This window comes from Cnephaeus nilssonii, assembly GCF_951640355.1.
Source record: "Cnephaeus nilssonii genome assembly, chromosome: 5".
NCBI classification, from domain to species: Eukaryota; Metazoa; Chordata; class Mammalia; order Chiroptera; family Vespertilionidae; genus Cnephaeus; species Cnephaeus nilssonii.
The window spans coordinates 11,316,791-11,344,470 of record NC_137076.1 but is presented as its reverse complement, the minus strand read 5'-3'; the positions used below and the strand labels follow the sequence as shown (position 1 = coordinate 11,344,470).

At 49.9% G+C, this 27,680-nt stretch overlaps 1 protein-coding gene across 2 annotated transcripts in view; it reads left to right on the top strand.

The window, feature by feature from the left end:
• Positions 1-27,680, top strand: part of DPYSL2 (dihydropyrimidinase like 2) — a gene marked incomplete at its 5' end in the record, with an annotated part of 117,318 nt that overhangs the window by 25,403 nt on the left and 64,235 nt on the right. Inside the window, 3 exons of one of the 2 annotated variants that reach the window (XM_079770419.1) lie at positions 13,757-14,630; positions 18,090-18,178; positions 19,756-19,940. In XM_079770419.1, the coding sequence (XP_079626545.1) occupies positions 14,592-14,630; positions 18,090-18,178; positions 19,756-19,940 (313 nt within the window). Of the gene's footprint in view, positions 1-13,756; positions 14,631-18,089; positions 18,179-19,755; positions 19,941-27,680 lie in introns of those variants that run through there. The other variant, XM_079770418.1, reaches the window with a different exon arrangement.

Genomic DNA, 27,680 nt, shown 5'->3' with positions numbered 1-27,680 from the left:
TTTTTTTTTAGAAATATGTTTTTTATTGATTTCAGAAAGGAAAGGAGGGGAGAGAGAGAGAAACATCCATGATGGGAGAGAATCATTGATTGGCTGCCTCCTGCACGCCCCACACTGGAGATCAAGCCTGCAACCCAGGCATGTGCCCCTACTCGGAATGGAACCCTGACCTCTAGGTTCATAGGTCAACACTCAACCACTGAGCCATGCCAACCAGGCTGTACTTATCTTTCTTTGTCTCTATATATTAAAAACGGATTCCTCAATTCCAATCCAACACCAGAGAATTTATTCCAGCTTTCTCCTTTTTCTTTTATGACAGTAAGAAATGTGACTGCCATTACCACTGATGTTTTTACTTACTGTGTGCAACCGACTTCTGTATCTCTAATTTGGGGCTCCTCCTTGGTGCCCCCCAAATCCTCTACTCCTGTTGGGTGCACCGACTGAATGCTCACCCAGGACTTGTCCTGAACAAGGGGAGGGAGAAGAAGGGGGAAGTAATTTGCATATTTTACTTTATTACTTTAACTTGGGTCTAAGCAACAATATCTTTAAAAATATGGGTTTGACATACTAGTTGTTTTTTTCTCATGCATAATAAATATACAACTATTCAAATAAAGATGTTTGCTTGGGCACAACCTTGGGTACCTCTACACTGGAAAACAGTGGTCCAGTGGGTTGCTCAGACTTAGCATCCTTCATTATGAAATAACTTCACGGAAGTAAGTGCCTGGCTCATGTCAAGGGTTCCCAAAGAGGCCAAGTGTCAGAATCACCCGGGCATTTTTAAAAACTATATAGATTACTTGCCTCAAACCCATGCCCCTTCACCAAAGTATTTACTAATTTGAAAAACCTCCAATGGCTCTCCTCACATTTAAAAACCCTTATTCCCCATGTTAATAGTAGTAATGTTGATAATTTGTGTTTTTATGCAACTATTACTAATAATGTATTGGTTATCGATTGGTGAATACAAAATCACCTAAAAACTTAGTGGCTTAAAGCAATATTTGTTACCTTACCATTTCCGTGGGTTAGGACTCCAGGTGCAGCTTAGCTGAGTTTTTTTTTTTTTTTAAATATATTTTATTGATTTTTACAGAGAGGAAGGGAGAGGGACAGGGAGTTAGAAACATCAACGAGAGAGAATCATTGATCAGCTGCCTCCTGCACACCCCCCACCGGGGATGTGCGCGCCACCAAGGTACATGCCCTTGACCGGAACTGAACCCGGGACCCCTGAATCCACAGGCCGATGATCCATCCACTGAGCCAAACTGATTAGGGCTTAGCTGAGTTTTCACGTCAGGATCTCTCACAAGCGCTGTGGTCCAGGTGCAGCTAGGGCTGTGGTCACCCCTCAGCTGTGACTGGGGACAGATGTGCTTCCAAGCTCCCCCTCATGGTTGTCAGCGGATTCATGGCCTCCTGGGTCATTGGACGGATAGTCTCACTCCTGCACCGGCTGTTGGGAGCCTCAGTTACTGGCCGGCGGGTCTTCCCCACGTGGCAGCTCTTTGTCAAAGCATGCCAGCAGAGAAGGCAGTTGCAAGAGGCTGCTAGTAAGATGGAAGTCATAATCTTTTGTAACGTAATCACTTTATTAGTCAGGGTTCTCCAGCGAAACACAACCAATGTGATGTGCATATGTAGAGAGAAAGATTTATTTTACGGAATTAGCTCACATTATTATGGAGGCCGGCAAGTCCAGCAACTGCCTGCAGGGGGCTGGACCACTAGAGACCCAGGGAAGAGCTGATGATGCAGTTCAAGCCTGAAGGTGGTCTGCTGGTAGAATTTCCTCCTCTTCCTCAGTGGGACGTCAGTTCTTTAGTCCTTTTTTAAAAAAAATCCTCATCCAAGGATATGCTCATTGATTTTGGAGAGAAGGGAAGGGAGATGGAGGGAGGGAGGGAGGGAGGGAGGGAGGGAGGAAGGGAGGGAGGGAGGGAGAGAGAGAGAGAGAGAGAGACATCAATGTAAGAGAGAATATCGATTGGTTGCCTTCCGTATGCACCCAAACTGGGGATCAAACCTGCAACCTAGGTCTGTGCTCTGACCAGGAATTGAACCCGACACCTTTCAGTATATGGGATGATGCTCCAACCAACTGAACCACGCCAGCCAGGGCAGTTCTTCACTCTTAAAGTCTTCAACTGATTGGATGAGGCCCACTCTAATTATGGAGGTTAATTGCTTTAGTCAAAATGTACTGGCTTACCTGTTACTCTCATCTAAAAATACCTTCACAGCCCTTACCGGTTTGGCTCAGTGGATAGAGCTTTGGCCTGTGCATTGAAAGGTCCCAGGTTCGATTCCGGTCAGGGGCATGTACCTTGGTTGTGGGCACATCCCCAGTAGGAGGTGTGCAGGAGGCAGCTGATCGATGTTTCTCTCTCATTGATGTTTCTAACTCTCTATCGCTCTCCCTTCCTCTCTGTAAATCAATAAAATATTTTAAAAAATACCTTCACAGAAACATCTAGAATAATCTTTGATTAAATATCTGGGTCCTGGGACCTAGCCAAGTTGACACATAAAACCGACCAGTCCCAGGAGCTGGTGGGCTTCGCTCCCAGCAGTTGCCTGATGCCCGGTAGACCAGAACCTCCCAAGGCCATGAGCTTTCTCCAGTTTTGAACATTGGCCACCTGAGAACGGGATGGATAAGGTCTATGGCAGATGTGTTGTGAAGGCAGGGAGAGGGACCTGCAGTCATACTGCCCATCAGTCACACCAACGATGGCTCTGTTATAGTTGTCTAAGAGCCTTTCAGCTGGGGCTAGTGGGTGGTGAGCATGCTGTAGTGGGTGTGACCACTTCCTTAAAAAGAAGATATTTGTTTTATTCCAGTTCTGTGGACACACATGTATGCTAGGCCATGATGTAATATATATATATATATATATATATATATATATATATATATATATATATATATTTACTAAGGAACTTAATCAAAATGTTTGCAAAACACTGGTCTAAAATTTTGTTAGACATAGTATATGAACCACAGCCCTTTGTGGAGACAAGCAGAGATGTAACAATATAAGAGCAGTTTCAATTTGAAATGTTTTCTGTGATTTCCTCCCCTGGCCGCTTTACCTACTGGTTTTTCTTAAAGGCAATATCTTTATCTATTTATTTTATTACAGAAGTAATGTATGCTGATTGTGGAAAATTTGGACATTGCAGAAAAGTATAGAGAGGTGGCTCTCTTCTAAACCCACCCCCAAATAACACTGTTACTATTATTCAGTTAAGTGTGTGGATAGGTGCTGCAGACACGTTGCCTAAGTTCAAATGCATACTGAGGTGAGTTACTTGACTCTCTGTGCCTCAGTTTTTTATCTATAAAATTGAAATGATGATAAAAACAAATTATCTCACCCTGACTGGTTTGGCTCAGTGGATAGAGCGTCGGCCTGTGGACTCAAGGGTCCCAGGTTCGATTCCGGTCAAGGGCATGTACCTTGGTTGCGGGCACATACCCAGTAGGGAGTGTGCAGGAGGCAGCTGATTGATGTTTCTCTCTCATCGATGTTTCTGACTCTATTCCTCCCCCTTCCTCTCTGTAAAAAATCAATAAAATATAAACAAAAACAAAAAACAAATTATCTCTAGGATTGTTGTGAGGAATAAATGAACTATTTATTTATTTACTCATTTAAATAATTAGTTACTTAAACAGTTACTTAAATTACTTAAGCAAATTACATAAATCAGTTATTATTAGTAGTAATTATGCAATACTATGTTATAACAATTATGTAATAATAGTTAATTATTATAAAGATCTTGAAACAATATCTGGCACACAGTAACTGCTCATAAATATTAATGCCATTAATATTTTAGTGTATATCCTGCTAGAATCTAGAGTCTTTTAAAAAATTACACACATGCATTTATTAACATTTACTGTGCACAAGCCCTGTGTGTGTTACATTTTAATAAATGGGGTAAGATGAGAGGACTTCCTGCTTCTGATCTGACATGTCAGGGGCTTGGAAGTCACGACTCCTAGTCTCACAGGAAAGAAGCTGAACAAACTGAAACCAACAACTCCTCTTAGCTCCATTAGGTAAGTGAGGTCACAGGGCCACTGCTGCACCTACAATCGGAGAGACTGGCCGATGGAGAGAATCAGAGTTTATCGCAGCAGCAGCCCCCCACAGAAGCGACCACTCTATGCCCGGTCACTCATGGCCAGCTTTCAGCAACCCTGCAAAGCACACTGACAGACAAAACGCAGTTCAGAGACGCAGAGCATAACCAGACTCACAACCAGCCTCAGATATGACAGTGACTCTGAAATTATCCAACGAGAAATTTAAAATAACTATGATAGATATGCTAAGGGCTGTAATGGAAAAAGTGGAAAACATGCAAGAACAGATGGATAATGTTACCAGAGACGTGGAAATTGTAAGAAAGAATCAAAAGGAAATTAAAACAAAAACACAGTAACAGAAATAAGGGAATGTCTTCGATGGGCTTACAAATAGACTAGATACAGCCAAAGAAAGAAGGAGTGAGCTTGAAGAAATGTCAACAGAAGCTTTCAGTGCTGAAATGCAGAGATAAAAACAAAATGAAAATGCAGAAAGAATGAAATGTAGTTCCTTACTGCTCCTCATTCTGATTCGGAAGTCGTCACAGGAATGCGCGGACAGGCCTGGCCTCCCCAGCAAATGGGGACTCAGGAAAGAGTCTGAGGGAGACTCCCGCTGTGCCTCTCTGCTTTGGCCTGGACCCCAACGGGGACAGAAATGAAAGGGCTCACACTGTGGGCTCCCCAGGGATCATCTGCAATTCTGGTGACACCCGTGGTCATCCACTGCACCATGACTGCTTCAGGCATTCTGCGGGCTAAATGGCCAAATGACCTGAGATAGCCAAAGACAGGAAAAATAGGAGGAGGGGGTGACACAGGGAGCATCCGTCTCAATACTGGATTGAAAGAACATTTCACAAGGTGAACTTGATCATCCCGCCTCTGCCTCTTCGAACTTCCCCCTTAGCAACCAAGATGGACACTCGTCACACTAGGGAATGCTATGCTGTAAAGATGTCCTTTGTTCCAGCTCTCCTATCCCATTAAGGAGAAGTGACTGGAGACATGTCTGCAGATTTTAACAGTCTCTGCAGCCCTGGCCGGTGTGGCTCAGTTGGTTGGGGCATCATCCTGTACAGTAGAAGGTGGCAGGTTCAATTTCCGGTCAGGGCGCATGCCCAGGATGCGGGTTCAAGCCCCAGTTGGGGCACATGTGGGAGGCAACCAATAGATGTTTCTCACATCGATGTTTCTCTCTCTCTCTCTCTCTCTCTCTCTCTCTCCCCCTTTCCTCTAAAAAAAAAAAGTTTCTGCAACACTTTTGCAACGTGGAAAGTGAGGGCCTAATCCCTCTATGACTATAAGGTGGTACTGGTAGCAAGTTAGAGGTGCCCAGGCTTAGTGACATTTCTACATCCTCCTCTGGTATGAGAGAGTGGTTGTCATGATTGCCCACTCAGCCTCCTGGGAACTTTAACTAAAAGGGTGGATCCTAAGACAGCCTGGTTGTGAATGTTATGCCTGAAAGATCATTTTAGACTCAAGCCCTAGTGTAAATGTATTTTATAACTAAAACTTTTGCTCAAGGATCTTATTTATTCATCTACCTATCCACCCACCCACCCACCCACTCATCCATCTATCCATCCATCCATCCATCCATCCATCCATCATCCATCCATCCATCCATCCAGCCAGCCTTTTAGAATTTGTCCTGTGCCTATTGTATGTAAGGCCCTATGAAGGGTGCTGAAACAAGTGTAGCCTCTGACCTCAGGAAGCTTGTTGTCTAGGAGAAGGAAACAATCTATAATAATAAAAGGGTAATATGCTAATTAGACCGGACGTCTTCCCCACGTCATTCCTGATGAAGCCAGGGCTGGAGGGCAGCCGGTGCTGGCAGCCAGGGGAAGGAAGGCCTACTCTTGCACGAAATTTTGTACATCAGGCCTCTAGTGTATAAAGAAAGTGAAGGAAACTGTTTTAGGCCTTTTACTAGGTGTCTGTACAGGGCCCCAGGGAACATAGCAGGAGGAGTGGTCACCTCTACCTGCAGGCTCGGGAATGGCTGCACAGAGGAGGTGGCCTGTGAGGGGTCAGCGAGGGGATGGGTGTGCTGGGAAAGGTGGAGATGTGATTATAGAAACGGAGTTTACAAACACCTTGACACATTCAGGGAATGCAGAGTTTGATGTGGCTGGAGCACAGGGTGTGAAACAGGGATGCAGAGAGCACTGAAGGAGGCAAGAGAGATAGGCAGAGGCTGGGCTGTTGAAAAAGCCTGGACACCATGCTGAGGCCTTGGCACTTTGGGACGCAGCTATTGTAGTAGAAGAGCGAAATGGTCAGATTTGCACTTTTTCAAAAGTGCCCTGACTTCAGGACAGAACTGGTCCCAGAAGCAGGGTCCCAGTAATTAACTGGGAAAGATGGTGACACCTCAGATGAAGGCAGTGGCCTTCGGGGGAAAGGAAGAGGAGGAGGGAGGGAGGACACTACCTCCCCCTTAGTGTCTCAGGCCCCTGGGATTACTTTATTCCTCTCTCAGCCCAATCACGTTAAAGTGGCCTTTTCACTCATTTAACTTTATTCCTTAACTAGTGGCCTGATGCAAGCGACCTGCCCCGTGCTTGGAGCCTGTGTATGCAAATTAACCCACCACCTTTGTTGGGTTAATTTGCATACTCACTCCTGATTGGCTGGTGGTACAGTCAATTAGCATGTTACTCTTTTATTAGGTAGATTCCTGAGAGGCAGAGGGAACTCCTGAGCCACGTGGACAAGTGCAGGCTCTGGACCCCACCCTGGCCTCACTGCACCCCCCACGGTCGGTGCTGCCCATGGAGGTAGAATCCAGGTTAAAGGCCCACACGTGCAGTGGCCAGGCTGCCCCAGCACCGCTCCATTGGCTGCTCTCCTCCCAGTGACTTCCTTCTCCGGGGTCCTCCTGAGGTCCCACTGTTTCTTTGGATGGTGACAGTCTGGGCACAGAGCCCCCAGCACAGGCCCAGGGCAGAGGAGCACAGCTTTGTGGATCCAGTGCAGCACCTGGCGTACACCTGCCACCACCACCACCACCACCACTACCACCACCACCACCCCCACCACAGCGTCGCTCTGCACAGCATGGAGGGCCGGTGAGCGGCTCCCAGGCTCACCTACCGGCTGCCCTTCGGTCTCTGCCCTTGAGTGCTGTGAGGGCCTTGCTAGCTGGGGTGGAGAACAGGGTCATTAGGGACTTTGCCGTTGAGAGGCAGAGACAAGAAATAACCAAGTAAACACATACACAAGAATGCTTCCAGCTGGTGATGGTTACTGTTGAGGAGACAGTGCTGAGACAGGGAAGACCAGCGAAGCTGTGGGCGGCCTTCTGACAGGGGGGCCAGGGAGGGTCTCCCTGAAGAGGGCCTTGAAGGGTGGGAAGGGGCCGGCCCTGCAGTGAATGGGAGGAGAGGGGCCAGCAGCGGCAGGGCCTGCTGCAGGAAAACGGAAGGAACCAGGGTGCTGTGTGTGGAGCAAAGCCCAGGACGAGGCTGGGAAGGGAGGCATCGTGATACACAGTTTGCATTTGGTTTCTGCAGCTGCTTCGTTGTCTGAAATTCTGCCAGTCAAGGTCTTCCCCTTTTAGCATACTCATTGCTTATTTAAACTTCGGTGTTAATCCATCACGTTTCCAATGAGAAGAGCGCCGGGCCACTGAGAGAAACTGAGTCATGTTGGGTGATAAAGAAAGGCAGAAATGGAGAATTAACTTGGGGACGAGGGGAAGTGTCTGAGGAACTCATGCAGGCCCCGGGGGACTGACCGAAGCTCTGGGGGCCTCGAGTGGCAGGCAGGGATTGTGAGAGGGGGAAAGAAAGAGACAGCAGCCCACCTGGTTTACAGGGTGGGTCCTGGTTTTGGCTAAGCAAGTACTTTATCCTTGAAAGAACTAGCCCCGCGGGCTTGAGGCCATCGCACAGGCCTGAATTAGAACCCAGCTCTTGCTCTTGCATGAACTTGAGCCTGGAACAAGAGCTTGCTTTGAGCTCTCCTCTCCTGTCTGTAAAATGAAGATTTACCTAGTAAGATTCTCGGGAGGATCAAGTAAGATGTATTTAAAGTGCCCAGTGCTATACGTAGACTATGGTAGGTGCTCAGTAAATGTTAATTCCCTCCTTACTGATTACATAACAGTGTTTCACTAAAAGGCAGACAAGTAGAGGGTCATGATGATCATATTTACCACTCTTGCATAAGTCCGTCCCACTGGGTAAAGAGCAGAGCACCGATGTATTCTGGGGAGTTGGGAAAATCCTAGGTAAGGAGTGAGAGTGTTCTCGCTTCTTCTTCTATAAAAGGAGGCTGGGGAGGTTTAGTGGCCAGAGGTAGACTAGTTAACATTCCGGGGCTTTATCTCTGGAGATTCTAATCAGGGTGTCTGAGCAGGTTCCCAAAGGATTCCAGTGCAGAGGCAAAATCACTGCAGGAGACTCAGGAACACTGGAACAAGGCCCTTCCCTAGTTCTGTCACCCACCAGCCAGACCACCACAGAGGGGAATCTCAGTGCACTTTCCTCATTCACCGCCAGAGGGCAGGCCTGAGGCATGTCAGCTGGAGCAAGATGCTGTCAGTGTCCTGCTCTGTAGAAAAAACCCAGGGAAAATCTGTCACACAGCGCATGTGTGATGTGCAAGGTAGGGAACGCAAGGGTCACCTGGGAGGATGTACACTGGCTGGAGGTAAGAGGAGAACGCCAAGTTTACTTGATGCTGTGAAGTCCACACTTTCCTCTGGGCCCCATGGACTTGGGCAGCTGAGCCTCCCGTCTTGACGCAGTAAGGACTTCTGCATGCTTTCACAGCCTCCACTAGGTTGACCGATAGTCTTACAATTCTAGCAAAACCCGCATCTAGCTCAGAGGGCCAGTCACTCCTGACCATTATGGGTCACTACTCTGTACCTTCCCCCTCCCGCTCCCCAGTAAAGAATGCACCACGGGGGTGGGGGGGATGTCTTGGGCAGGCTTGGACCCGTCAGCCCGCCCGTGCCTGTCCCTCTGCAGACTCTGCCCCTTCAGGGTTACACGCACAAAGAAATCGCCATGATGGCCTGGTTCCTTCAGCAGAGAAGAAGGCATCTCTTCCAGCTCAAATGTCCTACTCGATGCCTTGTTTCTGGCAAAGAATTCCAGCACCTTCTCTTTGCCACCGCGTGAATTTTAACGCCTCTGCAGGCTGCATGTGAGGCCACAGCCCTTGGAGTCAGGGCTGAGCAATGAGGGGGCTCGGGGGGTTTCTCTTTGCCACATCTAGGCTCCATTCTTTGTCAGCAACTTCTGTTTTGGAGTTTCTCTGCTCTATGACATCCTGAACATTACACTTCTGCAGAGGCCCAGGAGAGGCCACAGAAGCAGAAATGGTTATTCCTGCCTCCCAAAGGGGGAAGATGAAACCAAGCACAGTGGTGGGCCTGGGCCCAGATGGGACCCGTACTGTGCAGGGCGCTGAGGAACTGAAAGCAGCCAGTCACCCAGTGGCGCCTGAGTGACAGCACTCCTCCCACCCCAGCTGCCCAGGTTGTATAACACTGACTGGATGTCATCACTTGGACATCCCTCCATGCACCCCATCCTTCTTGAACCCTCACCCATTTGGCCCTATATGAGGGTAAGACATGAGTACGGCTTTTGAAAGAGTGCCCAGTCTCTGTGAGCTCCAACTTTAAATGGAAGGAAAGTCATGCTCACTTAGTGATGGTATAGGTGAGGAATACCATCATATTATAGTGTAGGTGGTATCCTATCTAACAAAGACGGAGTATGCAAATTGACCATAACTCCATAACAAAGATGGCAGTGCCCACAGCCAATAAGGAGGGAATATGCAAATTGACACAACAAGGTGAGAGGCAGAAGGCGGAAAGGCGGCTCCAGCCGGAGCGAAGGCGGTGCCGGCAGCCAGGGGAAGGAAGGCCTATTCTTGCACGAATCTTCGTGCATCGGGCCTCTAGTAATATGATAAATGGTATAATATAGGTATGCACAAAGAAAAATGGGAGGGGGGAGAGAGAAGGCTTTAAGAAGTTGGTGCTGAGACTGGAGCTGCCTCGTACGATTCCGGAGTTCATTTTAGGGTTGGATGCGCTCTCCCTGCATTTTCTCAGGCTTGATGGTGCATGGCAGTTTGTTTACGGAAGGTGTAGCTTAACATTCAGGCAGCTACACCCATGAAAATCATAAGCCGCCTGGTGACAAGGTCCTCTTGCACTTTCAGGGACTTTCAGGTGAGGAGCTGGGCTGCCAAGAAGGAAGACCCAGCAAGGCCACAGTGCTAAGAGAAATGCCTGAGTTGGAGATATTGTTGATGTCAAAGCTCCCTCTGATGGTGACATGGACGCATCTTCTTTTCTTGTCATAGAAATGACAGCATTTACTTATGCACCCAATGTGGAGGGCCCCCACCATGGACCAGGTCGTGCGCTGGTTCCTGGAAAAAGAGGAATGCAAAGCTTTTAGCTTCTAGGAGCCATACTCTAATAGAAGAAACGGACAGATAATTACAATATGGCAGGATGTATGTTACAGTTGAGGTGAATATAGGAGATTGTGCTTAAGACTTTAGGAGACGGGATGAGGGCAGACTTCATTGAGGAGATGATATTTATGCTCATTTGTAGAGGAAGTGTTGAGGGGAAGGAAGAGAGGTGAAGGGAACAGCTCAGGACAGGGCGCAGATTTGGGCAAGGGCAGTGTGTGTGTGTGTGTGTGTGTGTGTGTGGGGGGTGCACCGCTGCATGCACCCTGAGCACGGGGATGAGGGCCTGGGTGTCAGGGTGGGAGATGCAGCTGCAGAGGTCAGGGTCTGATACAGCACCTGGGTAGGCCTCACTCCTCCTGCTCATGGATCTGTTTGGGCAGGTTCTTTCCCCCAGACCACCAAAATGCCAGGGGAAAAAACGTTTCATTAAATGGCTATGTCATTTAGTCATCACATCTTGCTCTTTCTAGGTGCTGGGGGAGGAGTCTGGGAAGGCAGGGGCTTTGGGAAGGGGTCATAATGTGGAATAGGCCATCTTACAATGCCTTTTCATGTTTGACATGCATTTAGTTTTTTAAAACGTTGGAAAAAATCATACCTAAGAACAGGCTCAAATATTTGGTAGAGGGACAATGATCTGAAACTTTATAGAAAATTTTCATGGAATGTTTGTTTAAAGACAGTATAAAAAGTGCATAGGAACAAGTTTTCAGTGTAGAGTAGATGGAAAATTCCCCCCCCACCCCCTTGCCCCGCCCCTACTTCTCTGCGTTGCAGGGAGCGGTAAGTACGGTAAGAAATGCAGATTGCAGACAGTTCTTTCCCCTGGCCCATTAACATTACTTGCTGTCTCCTATGTGCCCAATACTCTTAGGCTCTATCTTGGAACAGACCGATCAGTTCAAACCTTACATCTTTGGATATTTATGAGTGGAAATGTCAATTATGGACTAAGAACCTCATATTAATGGCTATAAAAATAAGTGACACAAAAGCTCTTGGGAGCTTTTATTGCAAAGCAAAATATTCCATGGAAAATTGGCAACTAACTAGCTATAGTTACATCTGTTAAGATCAAACAATTCGGGAGCAGGAAAACATAAGAAGAATATAAACAAACAATATAATTAGAGGTCATTTGGTTTTAAATTAATTTGATCTCATTATTTACTTGCTTGCCAAGTGATATTTTCTAATGATTTAATGACACCTGGCCCCCTGCCACTCTACATTCCCCCCCCTCCCTGTTGAAACGCACTGTTGGCTTTCACAGGTAGGAGGGCCCCCTTAATGCAGTCTGACTTGTGGTTTGAACCCCTGCAGGCTGACATCAGTCCTTGCTGATATCAACTCACTTTTCTCTTAGCACAGCACATGGTTGGAGAAGGAAGTGCTTCTGTGTTATTTTCAAGATGCATAGCTAATTGGAACCTGAATGAATTAACCAGTTGGGGAGCTTCCTGCATGCCTCACCCCTCTTTTCTGGGACTTTTTTTTTTTTTTTTAATTAAGCCGAGTTTCTTTTTGTTTTTTTTTAAAATATATTTTATAGATTTTTTTTTTTACAGAGAGGAAGGGAGAGGGATAGAGAGCTAGAAACATCGATGAGAGAGAAACATCGATCAGCTGCCTCCTGCACACCCCCTACCGGGGATGTGCCCGCAACCAATGTACATGCCCTTGACCGGAATCGAACCTGGGACCCTTCAGTCCGCAGACCGATGCTCTATCCACTGAGCCAAACTGGTTTCGGCTTTTCTGGGACTTTATATATTTATTTAAAAATATATTTTATTGATTTTTTACAGAGAGGAAGAGAGAGGGATAGAGTTAGAAACATCGATCAGCTGCCTCTTGCACACCCCCTACTGGGGATGTGCCCGCAACCAAGGTACATATGCCCTTGACCGGAATGGAACCTGGGACCCTTGAGTCCGCAGGCGGATGCTCTATCCACTGAGCCAAACCGGTTTTGGCTGGGACTTTAGAATTTACAGGAATGAGTGAGCGGGTGCATTTCACACTTTGTGAACAGATAACAGCCCCAAGTGGCCAGATGCAGAAAGGCATCAGAACATGGGCCCACAGTAGCCCCAGGATTATTCTGTATTTATCTGGCTAATCTTTGCCGAGCAGGTGTGAGCCAATTAAGCAGATGCCTTTTTCTAATGGCTGCTGGACGGCCTAGATTATGTAGGCCTAGCTATTGTTTGATCTCAGGCAGAGAAATCCAAAGCCATGGCTGCCGCTGGTTTGAGCCCTTGCACCTGCCTGGGCAACCTTCCAAAGAGAGGACCCCAGGTATGTCGCCGGGGATCAAAGGGACCAGGTTTTCTTCCGCAGCGACTCTGAAGAGTTAGGCATGACTCAGGCCGGGGCCTGTCCAGGTGCTAGCGCCGAGGTGCCTCCGACGCCTTGTGAGAGTGACTAGGATCTCTGGCTGGGGAGTGTTTTTAACTCTGATTCCAGGAGGCTTTCTCCATGACTCAGTTTCCCCTTCTTTTGGGACGTAAGCTTTCATTCCTTTCATTCCTTCTGCTTCTTCCGTGTCTCTCTTCGCTTCCTGCCTCATTAGGTTGTTGTGTGGAGGCCTGTCTACAGCACTGAAAATTTGGTGGGGGGGGGGGGCTCCTTGGGCGCTGTAATTCCAACAGCTTTTTCTCAACAGATCTGCAGGCACCAGAGAAATGCGACCATCAACAGATGGGTCTAGGTGGGCGTGACTGTTAAAGAGAACAGGGCCCCCGGACTGGGCCATTTTTGCCTCAACAGGCAGCTGCTGAGCCCCCTGCCCCCAAGTTCCTTGCGGGCCGAAGGCACAAGGGACAATTCAGGGCAGGGTTTGCATCCCCAGCGGCGGACTGCGGCCTTCTCCAGCGGCCCCCCTTCCCGACCCCTGACTTCCCAGCTGCCAGGCCACGGGTGCCTGCAGCCCTGCGCTCGCCCTCGGCTAGGTTTCCAGCCTCGCCTCCGGCCCGCACCCCTGCTCGCCCCCGGGGAGCCCTGCGGACGCCGCCCCGCCCCGCCCCGTTCGCAGGCCCCGGTCCAGCCGCCCCTCTCCGGGGCTGGGCGGCGCCGCGGCGAGCCCTCTCCCTTCCCTCCGCTCGCTGCCATTGCAATTCCCCCGTCGACTCCTGGGCGGAGGCAGAACGAGCCTTCGCGAAGGGCGAGGGCGGCGGGAGGAGAGCTCGGGCGCCCCTCCCGGGCGGCGCGGCGCCGGCCGGTGGTGCAGTCGCGCGCTCGCCGCCAGCGAAGCCATTGGTTCGGCGCAGTCACCCCACGCGGGGCTGCAGCGGCGGCCTCCGCGGATTGGCGCGCAGGCGGGCATCCACCGGGTGCGTGCCGCTCGGGCTACAAGGAAGACCACCGACTCCGGGCTGAGCTCCCCTGTTCGTAAGGATCACCCGCCATTTTCCCTGCGTTGCGGTTGCTGCTGCATTTGGGGGCTCCCGCAGCCACTGTCCCCCGAGGCGCTGGCCCGAAGAAAGGGCGCGAAAGGCGCGCCCCCCGGCCGGCCGCCCGCCCCGGCCGCCGCCCTCCGCCGCACACTGCAGCATTTCGCGCTCTCGCGCCGCGCCCCTCCCGCCTGGACATTTGCATATCCCACGATTGTGGCCAATCAGGGCTCGTCTCTCCCGAAGCGGATGGCTTTTGCCTGAGAGGAAAGGGAGTGGCTGGCGGCGCATGCGCCGCGGTGGCCGACTCGAACCGAGGCTTTTATTGCTGTAGTTTATTTCCACCCCCTTCCCTCCTGTTCTCTCCCTCTCTTTCTTTTTTTTTCCGCCCTGGCTGGGGCTGTGTTGGAGGAGAGGAAGAAAGAGAGACAGAGGATTGCATTTATCTCTTACGTTCCTGGAATTTGTTATCAGCAAGACTAGCTAAGCTGTTGCACCTTTTTCAATCCTGCAAAAAAAAAAATATATCAACTCTCTTTTTTTTTGGCATTTTTTTTTTCTTTTTTGCCTTAACGCTGCCCTCTTGAAATTATTTTTTTCCCAGGAGAGAGATGTCTTATCAGGGGAAGAAAAATATTCCACGCATCACGGTGAGTTTGGCACTTGGGAAATTGTGGTCGGCCAGCAACCTTTTGTGGCACGGAACATCTAAGGAATTTTTTTTTTAAGGAGGGGGAGGAAGAGGGACCTAACTCCCCCCCCCCCCGCCCCCGTTACTAAAGAAGGCGATCGTGGTGGTAGGAGACGCAATCATAGAATTATGAGCCACATGATTTGTAAGACATTAAAATAGCGTGAGTGCCTTGAGGTCGTCCTGGGTAGCGCGCCAGATCCGCTGTATCCTTTTATTGTCAGAGCGAGATGCTGCAGTGCTGGCCTGTGGGGTGGAAGCAAATGGATGCCAGATTGCATAGGCATGGTTGGAGCTCGGATATTGTTCTCCGGGCTGCGTGCTGCGAGGCTGGACTCGAGGAGCTGGACGGGGAAATGGGAAATGGATTCTCCCGGTGTCTCCCGCCCCCGCCATAAAGGGCTTTCTGGAGCCTTCCTCCGGCCCCTGAGAAAAAGGAGCAGGTTTCAGCCCGGCGGCGGAATGACAGCGGAGGGATGCTGAAAGGGCAGGGCGTACCAGGATGATGTGGAATCGGGGAGGAAAAACAGGGACGCGGGGATGAGCCGAGAAGGGTGGGGGCCAGGCGTGGGCTTTTTGTTGACCAGGGACCGGCTTTGGTGGCCCTGTTGGCTTTCTCGCCCTCCGGTTCGGGGCTGGGACCCTGGCAGGGCTCCGGGCTGGCTTTCTTCTGTCCCTTCTGCAGCCAGGAGGCGTCCGTGCTGGCGCATACAAAGCGGGCCGGGAGGGTGGGCGCTGGGGACAGCGCCGAGCCCGGCCCGGGGAGGTAATGGCGCTGCGCGACGCGCGGAGCAGATGGCCCGGCCGGGCCCCGGCCAGACAATGATCCCGCTGCCCGGAGGTGCTGGCGCCCTGACGGGGCCTGGGGTGCGCAGTTCGTAAATCGCGAGAAAAACATCCACGCGAGGAACTGGCGATGCTTCAGCGATGAACACAGGTTCCGACTCCCACCGCGCCCATCCTCTCCCCATCTTTTTCCTGGAAAAAAGATTTCGCTGGTCTTCGTTCTCCATCTACATCCCCAATGAACTGCTGGGGAGGGCGGGTGGAACGCGAGGGACATTCATTGTTATGTAATGATGTGCGATTGCAATTGGCCCACTGATTGCTGGGTAGAACCCGGGGCTGAGGCAGAGACCGAAAGGATCCTTGCAAAGTGTAGATGTGTTCAGGGCTGGGTTGGAGGGCGCGCTTTCCTCCCTAGCCACGGGCACCCCGGCCTCCTGTGGATGCACAAGGACACACCCATCCGCAGGAGGGAGATGTGGAAGCAAACGCACAGGGGCGGGGGTGTGTGCTGGAGAGGATTTTATGGGGCGAGCCAGGCTGCTCAATGGCGAGGGTGGGGAGTAGCTTTTCCTAAAAGGCCAAAGACCCAGGATCCCAAAGGGCCGGGCGAGGGGGGACCCGAGGTTGGATATTCTCTGTGGGGAGGAAGAAGTCTGGAGAGAGGGGGGTGGAGAGCACATTTGCTGCAAGTCTCAAATAAATCGCTGTCTTCCTGAATGAAATAGGCAGTTTCGTTTTGACAGTGTGGGGAGGGGAAAAAAATTAAAGAGCAAACAAGACTGATTTTTAAAAGAGCGCCCCCTTCTACCCTTAAAATCTGGCTGCATTATGGAGGACCTATATAGCACGGGCTCCCTCCTTCCTTCCATCATCACAAGCCAGCCTCTTATGTAAGAAGCCTTCTGGAAGGCACGAGAGTGAACAGGGCTGTGATGTTTCTTCGTGTGTGTGTGTGTGTGTGTGTGTGTGTGTGTGTGTGTGTGTGTGTGTGTGTGTGTGTGTGTGTGTGTTGGCTCGGGGATTCACAGGGATGGCTGGGACAGGTACCACAGCGAATGAGGGAGCAGGTGGTGAAGGGCAGGGCTTCTCTTTGCCTCCCAGGCAATATTTATCCTGTCAAAGTCGGATCCTGAGGGGGAGTTCTGTGCAGACAGAGGAAAATGCACTGGATCAGGTGACCTTGGGCAAGTGACTTAACCTCTCTGTGCCTCAGTTTCTTTATGTGTCATCGGTTAAGAATCTCCATCCACCTCACTGGATTTCGTGAAGGTTCTTACATTTACCTTATACAAGTGCAGGAATTGTTGTTGATTATTTCGTCCCATATGACTTTCCCAAGTCTACAGCAGACTGAAGTGTACAAAATTTAATGATCTTACTGTTTTTCCTTATGTTACTTTGTAAATCCATGTGTGCATTTTTGGGTAAAAGGATCTTCTTGGGTCTCATAGTTTATGTGTTTTTTACTACACATTTGCTATAATATTTTCTTTGGCAGGTGCTAAAGATAAATAGCACTTGCTGAGCATGTTGTTTTGTAACAAGTTAGAGTTAACCATTGTCAAGATGAATGCCATTCCTTTGAAATGTTTTGCATATTAAGAGGGCAATCTGTGGTTGAACTTGTAACATTTCAACCCAGTGTGGAATAGCACAGGTGTATATACACTGATTTTAACATTGCATTCCGTCAAAGCCTTTGGAATAGAGAGGAGTCATAATGCAACATTTTCATTATATTCTTGGCCCTCATGTGCTGCTTGTCATATGTAGTTTTTACACTAATTATATCATAAGTGAATTGACAATTTATAGTGGTGTTAGATTTAGAACTTGCCCTCTCATCTACTTTATCATAAAACTTTTCCTTTTCCTTAACAGTTTAATAGTTAAAATGGTATATAATTGAAGAGGTTTTTTTCTCTCTTTGCTACAATTGCTGTGATTTACCTCAAAATGAAGTGCAAATATAATGAACAGGCTGAATTGAAACCTTGTTATGGTGGAACCTAGTGTGTTTGTGTTGAGTTTGCCATGACAACAGACTTTTGGTTAATTTTTCCCCTACACAAAGCTTGCCAAGAATTGACTTCCCTACATGTGGGTGTATTTTTTTTTTTTTAATGAAGTTTAGCTTAAAGCCATTAAAAAGTATTGTCCTCTGGAAAGAGGGTTTTTTGTTTGTTTTTAAATCTATGACGATAAGCTTTGAGCTTTACCAGCTAGTTCCTACTCATCATGTGTCAAATGGGTTCCCACATACAGGTTCACCATTGTCACCGAACCTTTCCAAAATTGGCTCATTTTGAGAATTAAATAGATTTTTATTGATTTCAGACAGGAAGGGAGAGGGATAGAGATATTGAAACATCAGTGATGAGAGAATCATTGATTGGTTGCCTCCTGCACGCCCCCCACTGGAGACCCAGTCCACATCCCGGGCATGTACCCTGACCAGGAATCACACTGTGACCTCCTAATTCATAGGTTGATGCTCCACCCTGAGCCATGCCGGCTGGGCTGAGCATCAGTTTTGAATAGTGAAATGTGTCCTTAGCTCACTTATTTTAGTACCAATGTTCCTCATGGGTCAGGCATACATGGTGACCTTAGTATGTCTTTGTTTCAGAGTGATCGTCTTCTGATCAAAGGAGGTAAAATCGTTAATGATGACCAGTCATTCTATGCAGACATATACATGGAAGATGGGTTGATCAAGTAAGTGTATCTCATATAGAAGAATTTGTGTACCTTCCAGTATTCCCAAGCATTACCTACAATTCACACACATAATATCAAGCTTTAGTGATTTTAAATAGTGACTTAGTGTCTATTTAAGCCCATTTTGATTGGTAGTAATTAGTGAATTTGAAAACTCAGATTTAGGGAATTCAAAGCCACAATTAAATGCATACCCATTTCCTAACGCATTATGTAATTTGCTATTTTTAACCCAGGTGACACAATTTCTTCTTGTTGCCAGCTCAAATACTTGGTTTAGGATCTATTGCACATATTAAAGGTTTTCCTAGAACGTAGTTGTTTGCTTGTCTTGTCCAATGGAAGGACACAGTGTGAGTATACCCTTTTCTATCGAGAGAGCACATCTGCTTTCTGAATCAAGAATTCAGTGGCTGGGCCAGAGGAAAACAAATTAAGTAACATAGACAAATTACTGCCTCATCCCAAGGGAATTTTAGGTTTCATTCTTTAAGTGCCAACAAACACCACTAAGACTGCCCTTGTGTTGCTTGTGTATTGTGTTACTAACAACAGAGCAGTCATTGCATTGGGGTATTTTTGGATTCTAGAGGGTTAAGTGAGCTGAGTACATACCAGTATCCTTGTGCCCTTCCGACTGGGACAGCTCCTAAGGCTCCAGAGAAATGGCACATCTGTTTAAAGACAAACATTGCTGCAAATGACATCTTTTGAATAAGCAGCATTCATCAAGTCCTACAGCAAACCGTTCCTGAGCCGTGGAAAACTGGAGTGGATGTATGTGTTGCCTGGAAACTCACACCCTGATTTAGGACCTAAAATAGGTCCCACTGTTTCCACATCTAATGCTTTCTCCATGTGTGTGTGCCTATGACAGTCTCTGCTCCAGGCTCTCACATACCATGACTTGCCTGTCCCATTCCCCCCAGTTAGAATCCAGCAGAAAGACACTGGCCTGGAAGTGAGCAAGCCTGGGGGCTATTTTTAGTCGTCACTAATTTGATTTTGAACTTTATCAACTTCTCCTTGATTACTTTTTCCTTTAAAAAAAAATACAAACTGGTAGAAAGATGAAGCAGAAATGTTTTTTTTTAAACATTGGAAATGAATTCATATCCTTCAACATAATGAATTTTTCTGCCTTATTATCTGCGTTGCTAATGACAGGCTTCCAAATTTTCAAATTGTTCTAATCATAGTGTTCACTTATTTATTTATTTTTTTTGCTTCTCCCCTGTTTTCTCTATGTTGCAAAGGATTTGGTGAAAATGCATGTTTGTAAAGTGCCAACAGGTCTGGGGGAAATTGCTATAGGATCATTAACTCAACTGTGTGTTTATCGAGAAAGTACAGTGGCATTTTATGTAAATTCCTTGGGGTCTTGTTATCATTTGATTTTAGGGGTTTTTCTGGTAACTAAGCCTCTTTGATTAGGCCTCTGGTGCCTTATTTAACTTTTGTTTTCTAAGGAAGCGCTGTATTGCTTCTTAGCTGGTGGTAGGGAGTGGGGAGTGCACCTATATTAGGAATAATTACAATCACTTACCACCATTGTCACCACCCTGTTCATGCAGGCAAATAGGAGAAAACCTGATTGTGCCCGGAGGGGTCAAGACCATCGAGGCCCATTCCAGGATGGTGATTCCCGGAGGGATCGACGTCCATACCCGCTTCCAGATGCCCGACCAGGGAATGACTTCTGCCGATGACTTCTTCCAAGGCACCAAGGCAGCTCTGGCCGGCGGCACCACCATGATCAGTAAGACAGCTTCCCATAGTAACCTTCGCGCGCGGGAGCCTTTACCACGGGGACAGGAGTCTGTGTCGTCTGCCTTTTTTCTTTCAGAAACTGCTGACCCGGGGCAGTGGCTTGATCTGCCTCATAAGGGAGTGGGGGTGCGGGTGGCCAGGCAGTTGTCTTGTTTTCTGACTCGCATTTTCTGTCCAACTCCGACTTCTCCGATGGAACTTGAGAATACGGATCTAGAGAATTGTGGTAGGATAAAAGGAGTGGCTTCTTGCTTTCTCTGCCTGAGAACTTTCAGACAAAAGTTACATTGCAAATGTGATTTGATTGTGGTTACTGTGAAAACACAGCGTTCAGAGTAATCGCCAAAGCTACCAATTTTGAGCTTTTGCTCATAAGTGTTTGATTCTGATTTTTAAAGAATTCTTGAGGGTGCATCTTCTCGAAATGAGGGTGGGGTGCAGCACATGTTGAAGCAGGAATCTCTTGTCCACTGATGAGAAAATCAGACGGGCCAGTTCTTCCCGGCCTGGATTTGACATGGATGGAATTGAGCCGTCCTTCTTGGAGAAGGAGCCACAGATAATATAGTTCTTAAAAACTCTTTATTGTTGAGACCCACACATAATATTAATTGTCATGTAGATAAGAAAACTAATCTAAAGCCATACCACCCTGAACACACCCAATCTCGTCTGATCCGGGAAGAAAACTGTGCCCACCAGTGGCCGGGTGCTCTTCATGTTTTGCTCTGAAGGATTTATGCTTTTCATTCAGCCAAATCTAAAGTCTCTTTCTTGGGTCATAGCACACACGTTAGGAGTTTACTTACGAATGGTCCGTTTTCAGCATGCCTACTGATTGCCCTTTGACAAATATTTTGTTTTTGAGGAGATAGGCAAACTGCATAGTAGCCAGCAGACACATATTAAAAAAAAAAAAAAAAAGATTTTATCCAAGAGTGAAAGTCAACATACAATCTGTCTGAAAAGCTAACAGAAGACATAGCTATGTATACTTTAGGAAAACCTGTCTTAACTGGCTATTTTTCAGAATGATGGTCTCTTGACCTGTGACTTCAGGCTCTGTCTTGAAGCTTCCTCTTTTCTATCCTGCCACCTAGAAGAACGTCGCCCTGCCTTGCCCTCCTACTCTGAGCTCCCCTGCATTTTAAATCCCATACTCACCTCCTCGCATTCTCTCTGTCCTGGTCTTCCGTGTGTCTGAAGGGTCTGAGACCACTCTCCTGTTTCAGCTTTCTCATCACTGCCCAGAAAGAGCCTCCAAGCTTAGGCCTTCATCTTTCTTCCTTTTTAAAAAAATATATTTTATTGATTTAAGAGAGGAAGGGAGAGGGAGAGAGAGTTAGAAAATCAATGATGAGAGAGAATCACTGATCGGCTGCCTCCTGCGCACCCCCTAATGGGGATCGAGCCCGCAACCCGGGCATATGCCCTTGACCGGAATCGAACCCAGGACCCTTCAATCCACAGGCTGACGCTCTATCCACTGAGCCAAACCAGCTAGGGCTCATATTGCTTTCTTGCTGCACACATCACCTAACCTAGCGGGTGCATTCTCAAGGGGGGCCCTCCCCCCACGCCTCGGGACTCTGGCCTCGTGGGAAAGCCCGCTGTTTTGTCAGCCGTGTCTGTCAGGATGCACTTGGCACCACCGGGCATTTCCACCCCTCCTCCTGCTGGGGAGCCACACCTGGAGCTTGGAAAAGCACAGACTGCTTGCTGTCAGCCTGCAAGGTCAGGTCAAGGTTATAACCTGCCTCTGGTGTGGATCATATGGGGTCCCTGTAGGTCCCAGCATTGGGCACCAAGCGTTAATAAGCCACAACTAATATTTCCTGAGGGAGTGGCCAGTGATGTCGGTCCCTGGAGGGATTGCTGGGCCGGCGCCCTCCATGGAGGAAGTGTCCCCAGCCAGGTCTCTCTCTAACACTCACGTGCTGTGTGACCTTGGCAAGTCACCTCCATTCTTTGGGCGTTAGCTGCTCATTGGCACAGGGAAGGGTGTGCACTGGATGGCCCTGGGTGTTCTTTCCAGCTCCCACCTTGGAGCTCAGAGACAGTTTCCTTCTCATAACATGCATTTTGTTCAATAGATACAGAAAATTCCGTTTTTTTTTTTTTTTGTTTTTTTTTGCGCTAACCGGTTTGGCTCAGTGGATAGAGCATCGGCCTGCAGACTGAAGGGTCCCAGGTTCGATTCCGGTCAAGGGCATGTACCTTGGTTGCGGGCACATCCCCAGTAGGGGGTGTGCAGGAGGCAGCTGATCGATGATTCTCTCTCATCGATGTTTCTAACTATATCCCTCTCCCTTCCTCTCTGTAAAAATCAATAAAATCTATATATATATTTAAAAAAAAGTTCCGTTTTTTTTCTCAGACATTCTTGAAAGACCCCATCAGTCTGTTTCTCCTCTGTCATTCCTGAATGTGCTCCTGCACTCCTCACGCTGGGCCCACTCTTGGCCCCTCTCCTGCTTCTTGTCCCTTTTGTGCCTCCCCTTTCCCGCCACCTTCGCCAGGTGGGCATATCCCTTCTTGCCAACACCCTGCCTTTTCTCTGTGGCCTTCTTGCTTTCTCAGCGGCCATGGGCTTCCCTCCCTTCATTCCAGGTGGTTGCTTCTGTGCAGGACAAGGGACCGCCTCGTGAGTCTAGCAGCTGGGCCAGGTGGCCTACGGGCAGATGGGCATGAAGGAGCAGTGAGCAGTCAGACTGCCTGCCCTGCTCAGCGGGGCAGAATGTGATCGCATTTTAATGCAGGTGTGGGAGGCCTGAAAGAGGAGGGGGATTTAGTGGCGCAAACTCTTCCGAAGAATGAAAGTCCTCAGAAGTGGCAAGGATGTGGTCAGAGTTGTCCCACCCCAAACTCCCCTGCTTTTACATCCAGAGAAAAATGTTGGCTACGCTGACACATAACCACCCGTGGTTACTGACCTCCGTAGCATTTCCACTAGCCTGCCCTTCCTCCCCTCGGGAGATAAGCGGTGATAATGCCGATGAGGAAACCAGGATTTTTTTCCTGCTGGCGGGTCATACTTTCTGCATTGCTTCAAGCGACGGAGTGGCCTGGGCATGCTTTTCAGAGAAGGAACCTTGCACAGAACTAGCTTAAGGTGACTTCATTGGTATCCACGACCTGCTCCTTGGGTGAGATCGGAGCTTCTTTAATGACTACCGAGGCCAGAAAGAAATGCTTAGAGATTCAAGTGCAAACTTGCAGAAACCAGCCATTGAAGTAAGCAGATTGGTGCATCGAAGCCTGTCCCTCTTCCTCCCATCTTTCTGGCTTTCTCCAAGCCATGTCGCCTGACCCCTTCCATGTGTTTCCCGGGTCCGAGGATCTGGGGGTGTCATTTCTCTCTGACATGGCACGGCCCGCAGAGGAAAATGCAGCCGAGTATTCCCAGTACAAAAATGGAGGTGACACGTCAGCAGCAGAAAATAATATTATTGCCGCCAAACAGAGCCGTCTATTGAGACTTGCATAATGAGACCTTTGTGTGCGGCACTCAGCGCAGGGCAGAAGGGATGCCCTTTGCCCTTTGCCTCCAGTGATGGGTGGGCAGAGGTCCAGACGTGCCCTGCAGGCAGCATGCAGACTGGGTGAAGGGTCCCGGAGGTGGCACAGGTGCTGCTTGCGGGAAACGCTGCTGGCTTTCCAGCGGGGTGTTACCATCATCATCGTTAAGACCCCAGGGTCTCCTGGAAGCAGGTGGGGCAAGTTCTCTGCATTTTATTTTTATTTATTTTTAAAACATATTTTATTGATTTTTTTACAGAGAGGAAGGGAGAGGGATAGAGAGTTAGAAACATCGATGAGAGAGAAACACCGATCAGCTGCCTCCTGCACACCCCCTTCTGGGGATGTGCCCGAAACCAAGGTACATGCCCTTGACCGGAATTGAAGCTGGGACCTTTCAGTCCACAGGCTGATGCTCTATCCACTGAGCCAAACCAGTTAGGGCAGTTCTCTGCATTTTAAAGAGGGGAAGACTGAGGCCAGAGGGCAGGGCATAGCTTGCCTACCCTCACCCTGTGCTTTGGGTGACAGGTATGGAGTACACACCACCACCGGCTGGATGACTTGACTTTAAGCGTCAATCGCCTCAACTGCAAAATGGGGAAAGTTGTTTCAAATACTGACTTGGAGGCGTCCCAGGAGCACCCGGCCGTAGTAGTGAGCACTCAGATGTGATGTTAGCGTTATCCATCTCACTTTAGGTGCCAGCAGCCTCCCCTCCCTGTAGACACCCCACCCCCCCCACTCGCCCTCTGCTTTCTCAGCAGAGCCAGAGAGGAGGGTCCGCAGCTGCAGGAGGGTCTGACCGAGCATCTGCTGGGAGCAGGGCTTCTCCGAGCAGGTCAGCAGACTGTTCCGGTATCACCTGGGTGCATCTGAAAACATTCAGTTCCTGAGCCCCACCCAACCTATCCCAGCAGAGAGAGTCTGCGGGTGGAGCCTGTGAACCTGCACGGGCCCCTGGTGATTGCTGTTGGAAAGCATGGATCTCGGGGTTAGGGGGCCCATGCCAGCTCTGTGGATTCTAGATCTCCAAGGAGCGGGAGCCACAGCCCAGAGAGGGGAGCCTGGCTGCCATTTCTGCTGACCTGGGCACAGCACGCCCAAGGGGGCTTCCTCCCCTCCCCCGGGTGCCACCCAGCAGAGATGAGGATGGGACTGGAGCACAGAGAAGGCGAGGACAGAGAAGGCTGCCAGCTGGGAAGGCCCTCTTTCCTGAACTCCGGACTTGTCATTTACCTACGGGGTGTGGCTCCTGGGTGTGTCCCAGGCCCAGGCAGCCATCCCCAAGCAGACTCACCATTTCTCCCACAATCCTGCCGCCCAGCCTCACAGAGGGCTGTCCCCGTTGTCATGCTGGTTTAAGCCCAGTCATCCTGTGCTGAATCGAGTCAGTTTTGTCTGTTATCTCTGGCACCCATCCCTTTACTGCCCCTGACTCAGACCTCTGTCACCTCCTCGCCTTCTGAGGAGTCTCCCTGCCCCATCCCGGCTCTGCAGCTTGGGCTCGCCGGCACATGCTGATCCTGGCTCCCTCCTCCGAGACCCTCCTCGGCTCCTCCTGCTCCCAGAGTGCAGCCCAAGTGCAGGGCGCTCTGTGACGAGGCCCCGTCCTGCTGCTCAGCCTGGCTCACTTTGCCACCTCAGTCAGAATGCCCTTCCCCTTTCCTCTGCCCACGGGAGTCTTTGTTACCCTTCTGGGCCCAGCCCAGGTGCCACTCCATCCCAAAGCCTCTGCTCAGCCCCCTCCCTGGAAATCTGCTGCTGTTTCTCGGCAGCTAGGCAAACATTGGGCCTTTATCCACGGCCCCTAAGCCATCGCCCTGTGTTACAGTTTGATCAAGGCTCTTCCGTCTCTTTCGTTTGAATATTCCCCACCCACCCAGCCCTGCCACTCCTGAGGCACTCGGTTACTGCCTGCTGTTGGATGGATGGGTGGATGGATGGATGGATGGATGGATGGATGGATGGGTGGATGGGTGGATGGGTGGGTGGGTGGATGGGTGGATGGGTGGATGGGTGGATGGGTGGATGGGTGGATGGGTGGATGGGTGGATGGATACACTAAATACACTAACAGGACTTGGTTTTCTGCTTCATCTGAGTGATGCCAGAAGCCTGAGAATCCTGGGATGGGAGGAGGGTTTAGTCTGATGGTTGCTGCCTCTTCACCAGTATCCTCGTTTCTGCTGCTACCCCCCCCCCCCTCGCCCCCGTCCCTGTGGTGAGCCATTCTGTTGCAGCAGTTGGGGGAGAGGCAGGAGGGGAAGGCGCAGGGCCGAGCATCAGCCCGGGCTGTGGATGGGGCCTGCCCCCTCGTCTGGATCGTCTGCGAAGGCAGTGGGATAGCGGCTCTCATGCTGGTCGTTAGTGAGAGAGCTTGCATCTGCGGGCACAGGGTCCCATCTGTTTGAGGAGTGGGCCTGAGCGCCATGGCAGACTCCGTGGTCCTTCCCCAAACCCCTTGGGCTCGCCCCAGCTCCTGCAGAGCCTCGCCCGGGAGGCAGGCGGCCTGAGCACGGGCGAGGTGGCTTCCCAGACCCCGCTGGCTGGCTCTCCTGGGGAGACGTGGCTCAGTGTCACTGTGGCACATCCACTGCTTGTCATTTTTGCATCCATGTGGCATTTGGGTTTGCTCCCCACTTCTGACGCGTACACGTGTGTGAACACACACACACACACACACACTATAATATGAATGTATCTGTAATTGATACTTTGATGATTCCCTTTGCATCATTCATTTGACTCGGGTTAGAAAATGTTTACAAAATAGCCCGACCACATCAGACTAAAGTTTCCAAGTCCAGGACCAGGGTTGTCACCACAAACTGTGCCCGTGGCCTGGCGATCAGAAAGCCACGTTCTCCGGTGGCTGTTGGAGTAGGCTGCCTGCCTGCCCCTCCTGGGTCCTCCCCAGGCCCCGCGTGGGCGCGGTCACACACTTCGCCCGAGGACACCAGGGCCTCCTGCAGGCAGACACCGTGGGGCTGGGCCTCTCAGGTGTTTCGGTGCAAATCTCACCCGAGAGTGGCTGGAGTGGAAGAGTCCGTCCACTCCGGGGATGTTGGCTGATCGCCCAGCCCCGGGGGAGGAGAGGGAAAAGACGATGCGTCCTGGGAGGTGGCCAGCACGGCGTTCCCGGAGGCCAGCGCACACACTTCACCAAACGCTTTCCTCCTGACGGAGGCCGCTGGGGGGCCTCCAAGGCTGGTCCTTCCAGAGCAGGGACGTTCCCGCTTGGGTCCCGAGGCCCTGAGTCCTGGACACCGTGCAGTTATCCTAGGGCCCCCTGGATTTCTTGCCGGGCTCCAGGCCCGAGAGCCGGGAGCTTTGGAAATCACCCCACTCCACAAAGAGAGGGTGTCTTCTCCTCTCAAGACGGCGTCTGCATCCTGCCCTCCAGTTCTGATGCTGCCGGTGGGTGCTGCACCCCGGGGTCGGGAAGTCTCGGTATTCGGATGCTCCCAGGGACTACGCCCCGACTCCATCTGCGGGATGTGCAGACTGTAGGGCAGCGGTTCTCAACCTGGGGGTCGCGACCCCTTTGGGGGTCGAACGACCCTTTCCCAGGGGTCACCTCAGACCATCGGAAAACACAGATATTTACATTACGATTCATAACAGTAGCAAAATTACAGTTATGAAGTAGCAACGAAAATAATGTTATGGTTGGGGGTCACCACAACATGAGGAACTGTATTAAAGGGTCGTGGCTTTAGGAAGGTTGAGAACCACTGCTGTAGGGGCTTCCTGGTCAGCCCTGGTGCCCAGAATGACAGCAAGAGCCAGGAGAGGTGGTGGGGAGGGGAATTGTTAGGGCTCCACAAAGTCTTGGGGCGCGAGGGACAGGCTTTCCGTGGTCAGCATCCCATGGGCTCAGGGTCCTGGTGCTAGATAGACTGATGGCACACACATGTCCGAGGGTGCCCTTGGTCTGTGCCCGGCTGAGTGACCTGGGCAGAGACTTCTGGACTGTCATTTTTAGGGGCCCCCCCAGCATACGTGGAAGCTGTCCCTGCTGGCAGCTGAATGAGTCCTCGTTGCTCCTTCTGTTCTTGATAGCGTTTACACTGCTTTCTGGGGCACCTTTTTTTCACATGGACCCCTCTAGCGGCGGATAAGACTGATTAAAGCAGAGCTGCTCTGGCTGGCGTGGTGGGCTGTGGGGGAGCCCAGATCCTGGCTTCCTTGCTCCCTGTCCTCCCCC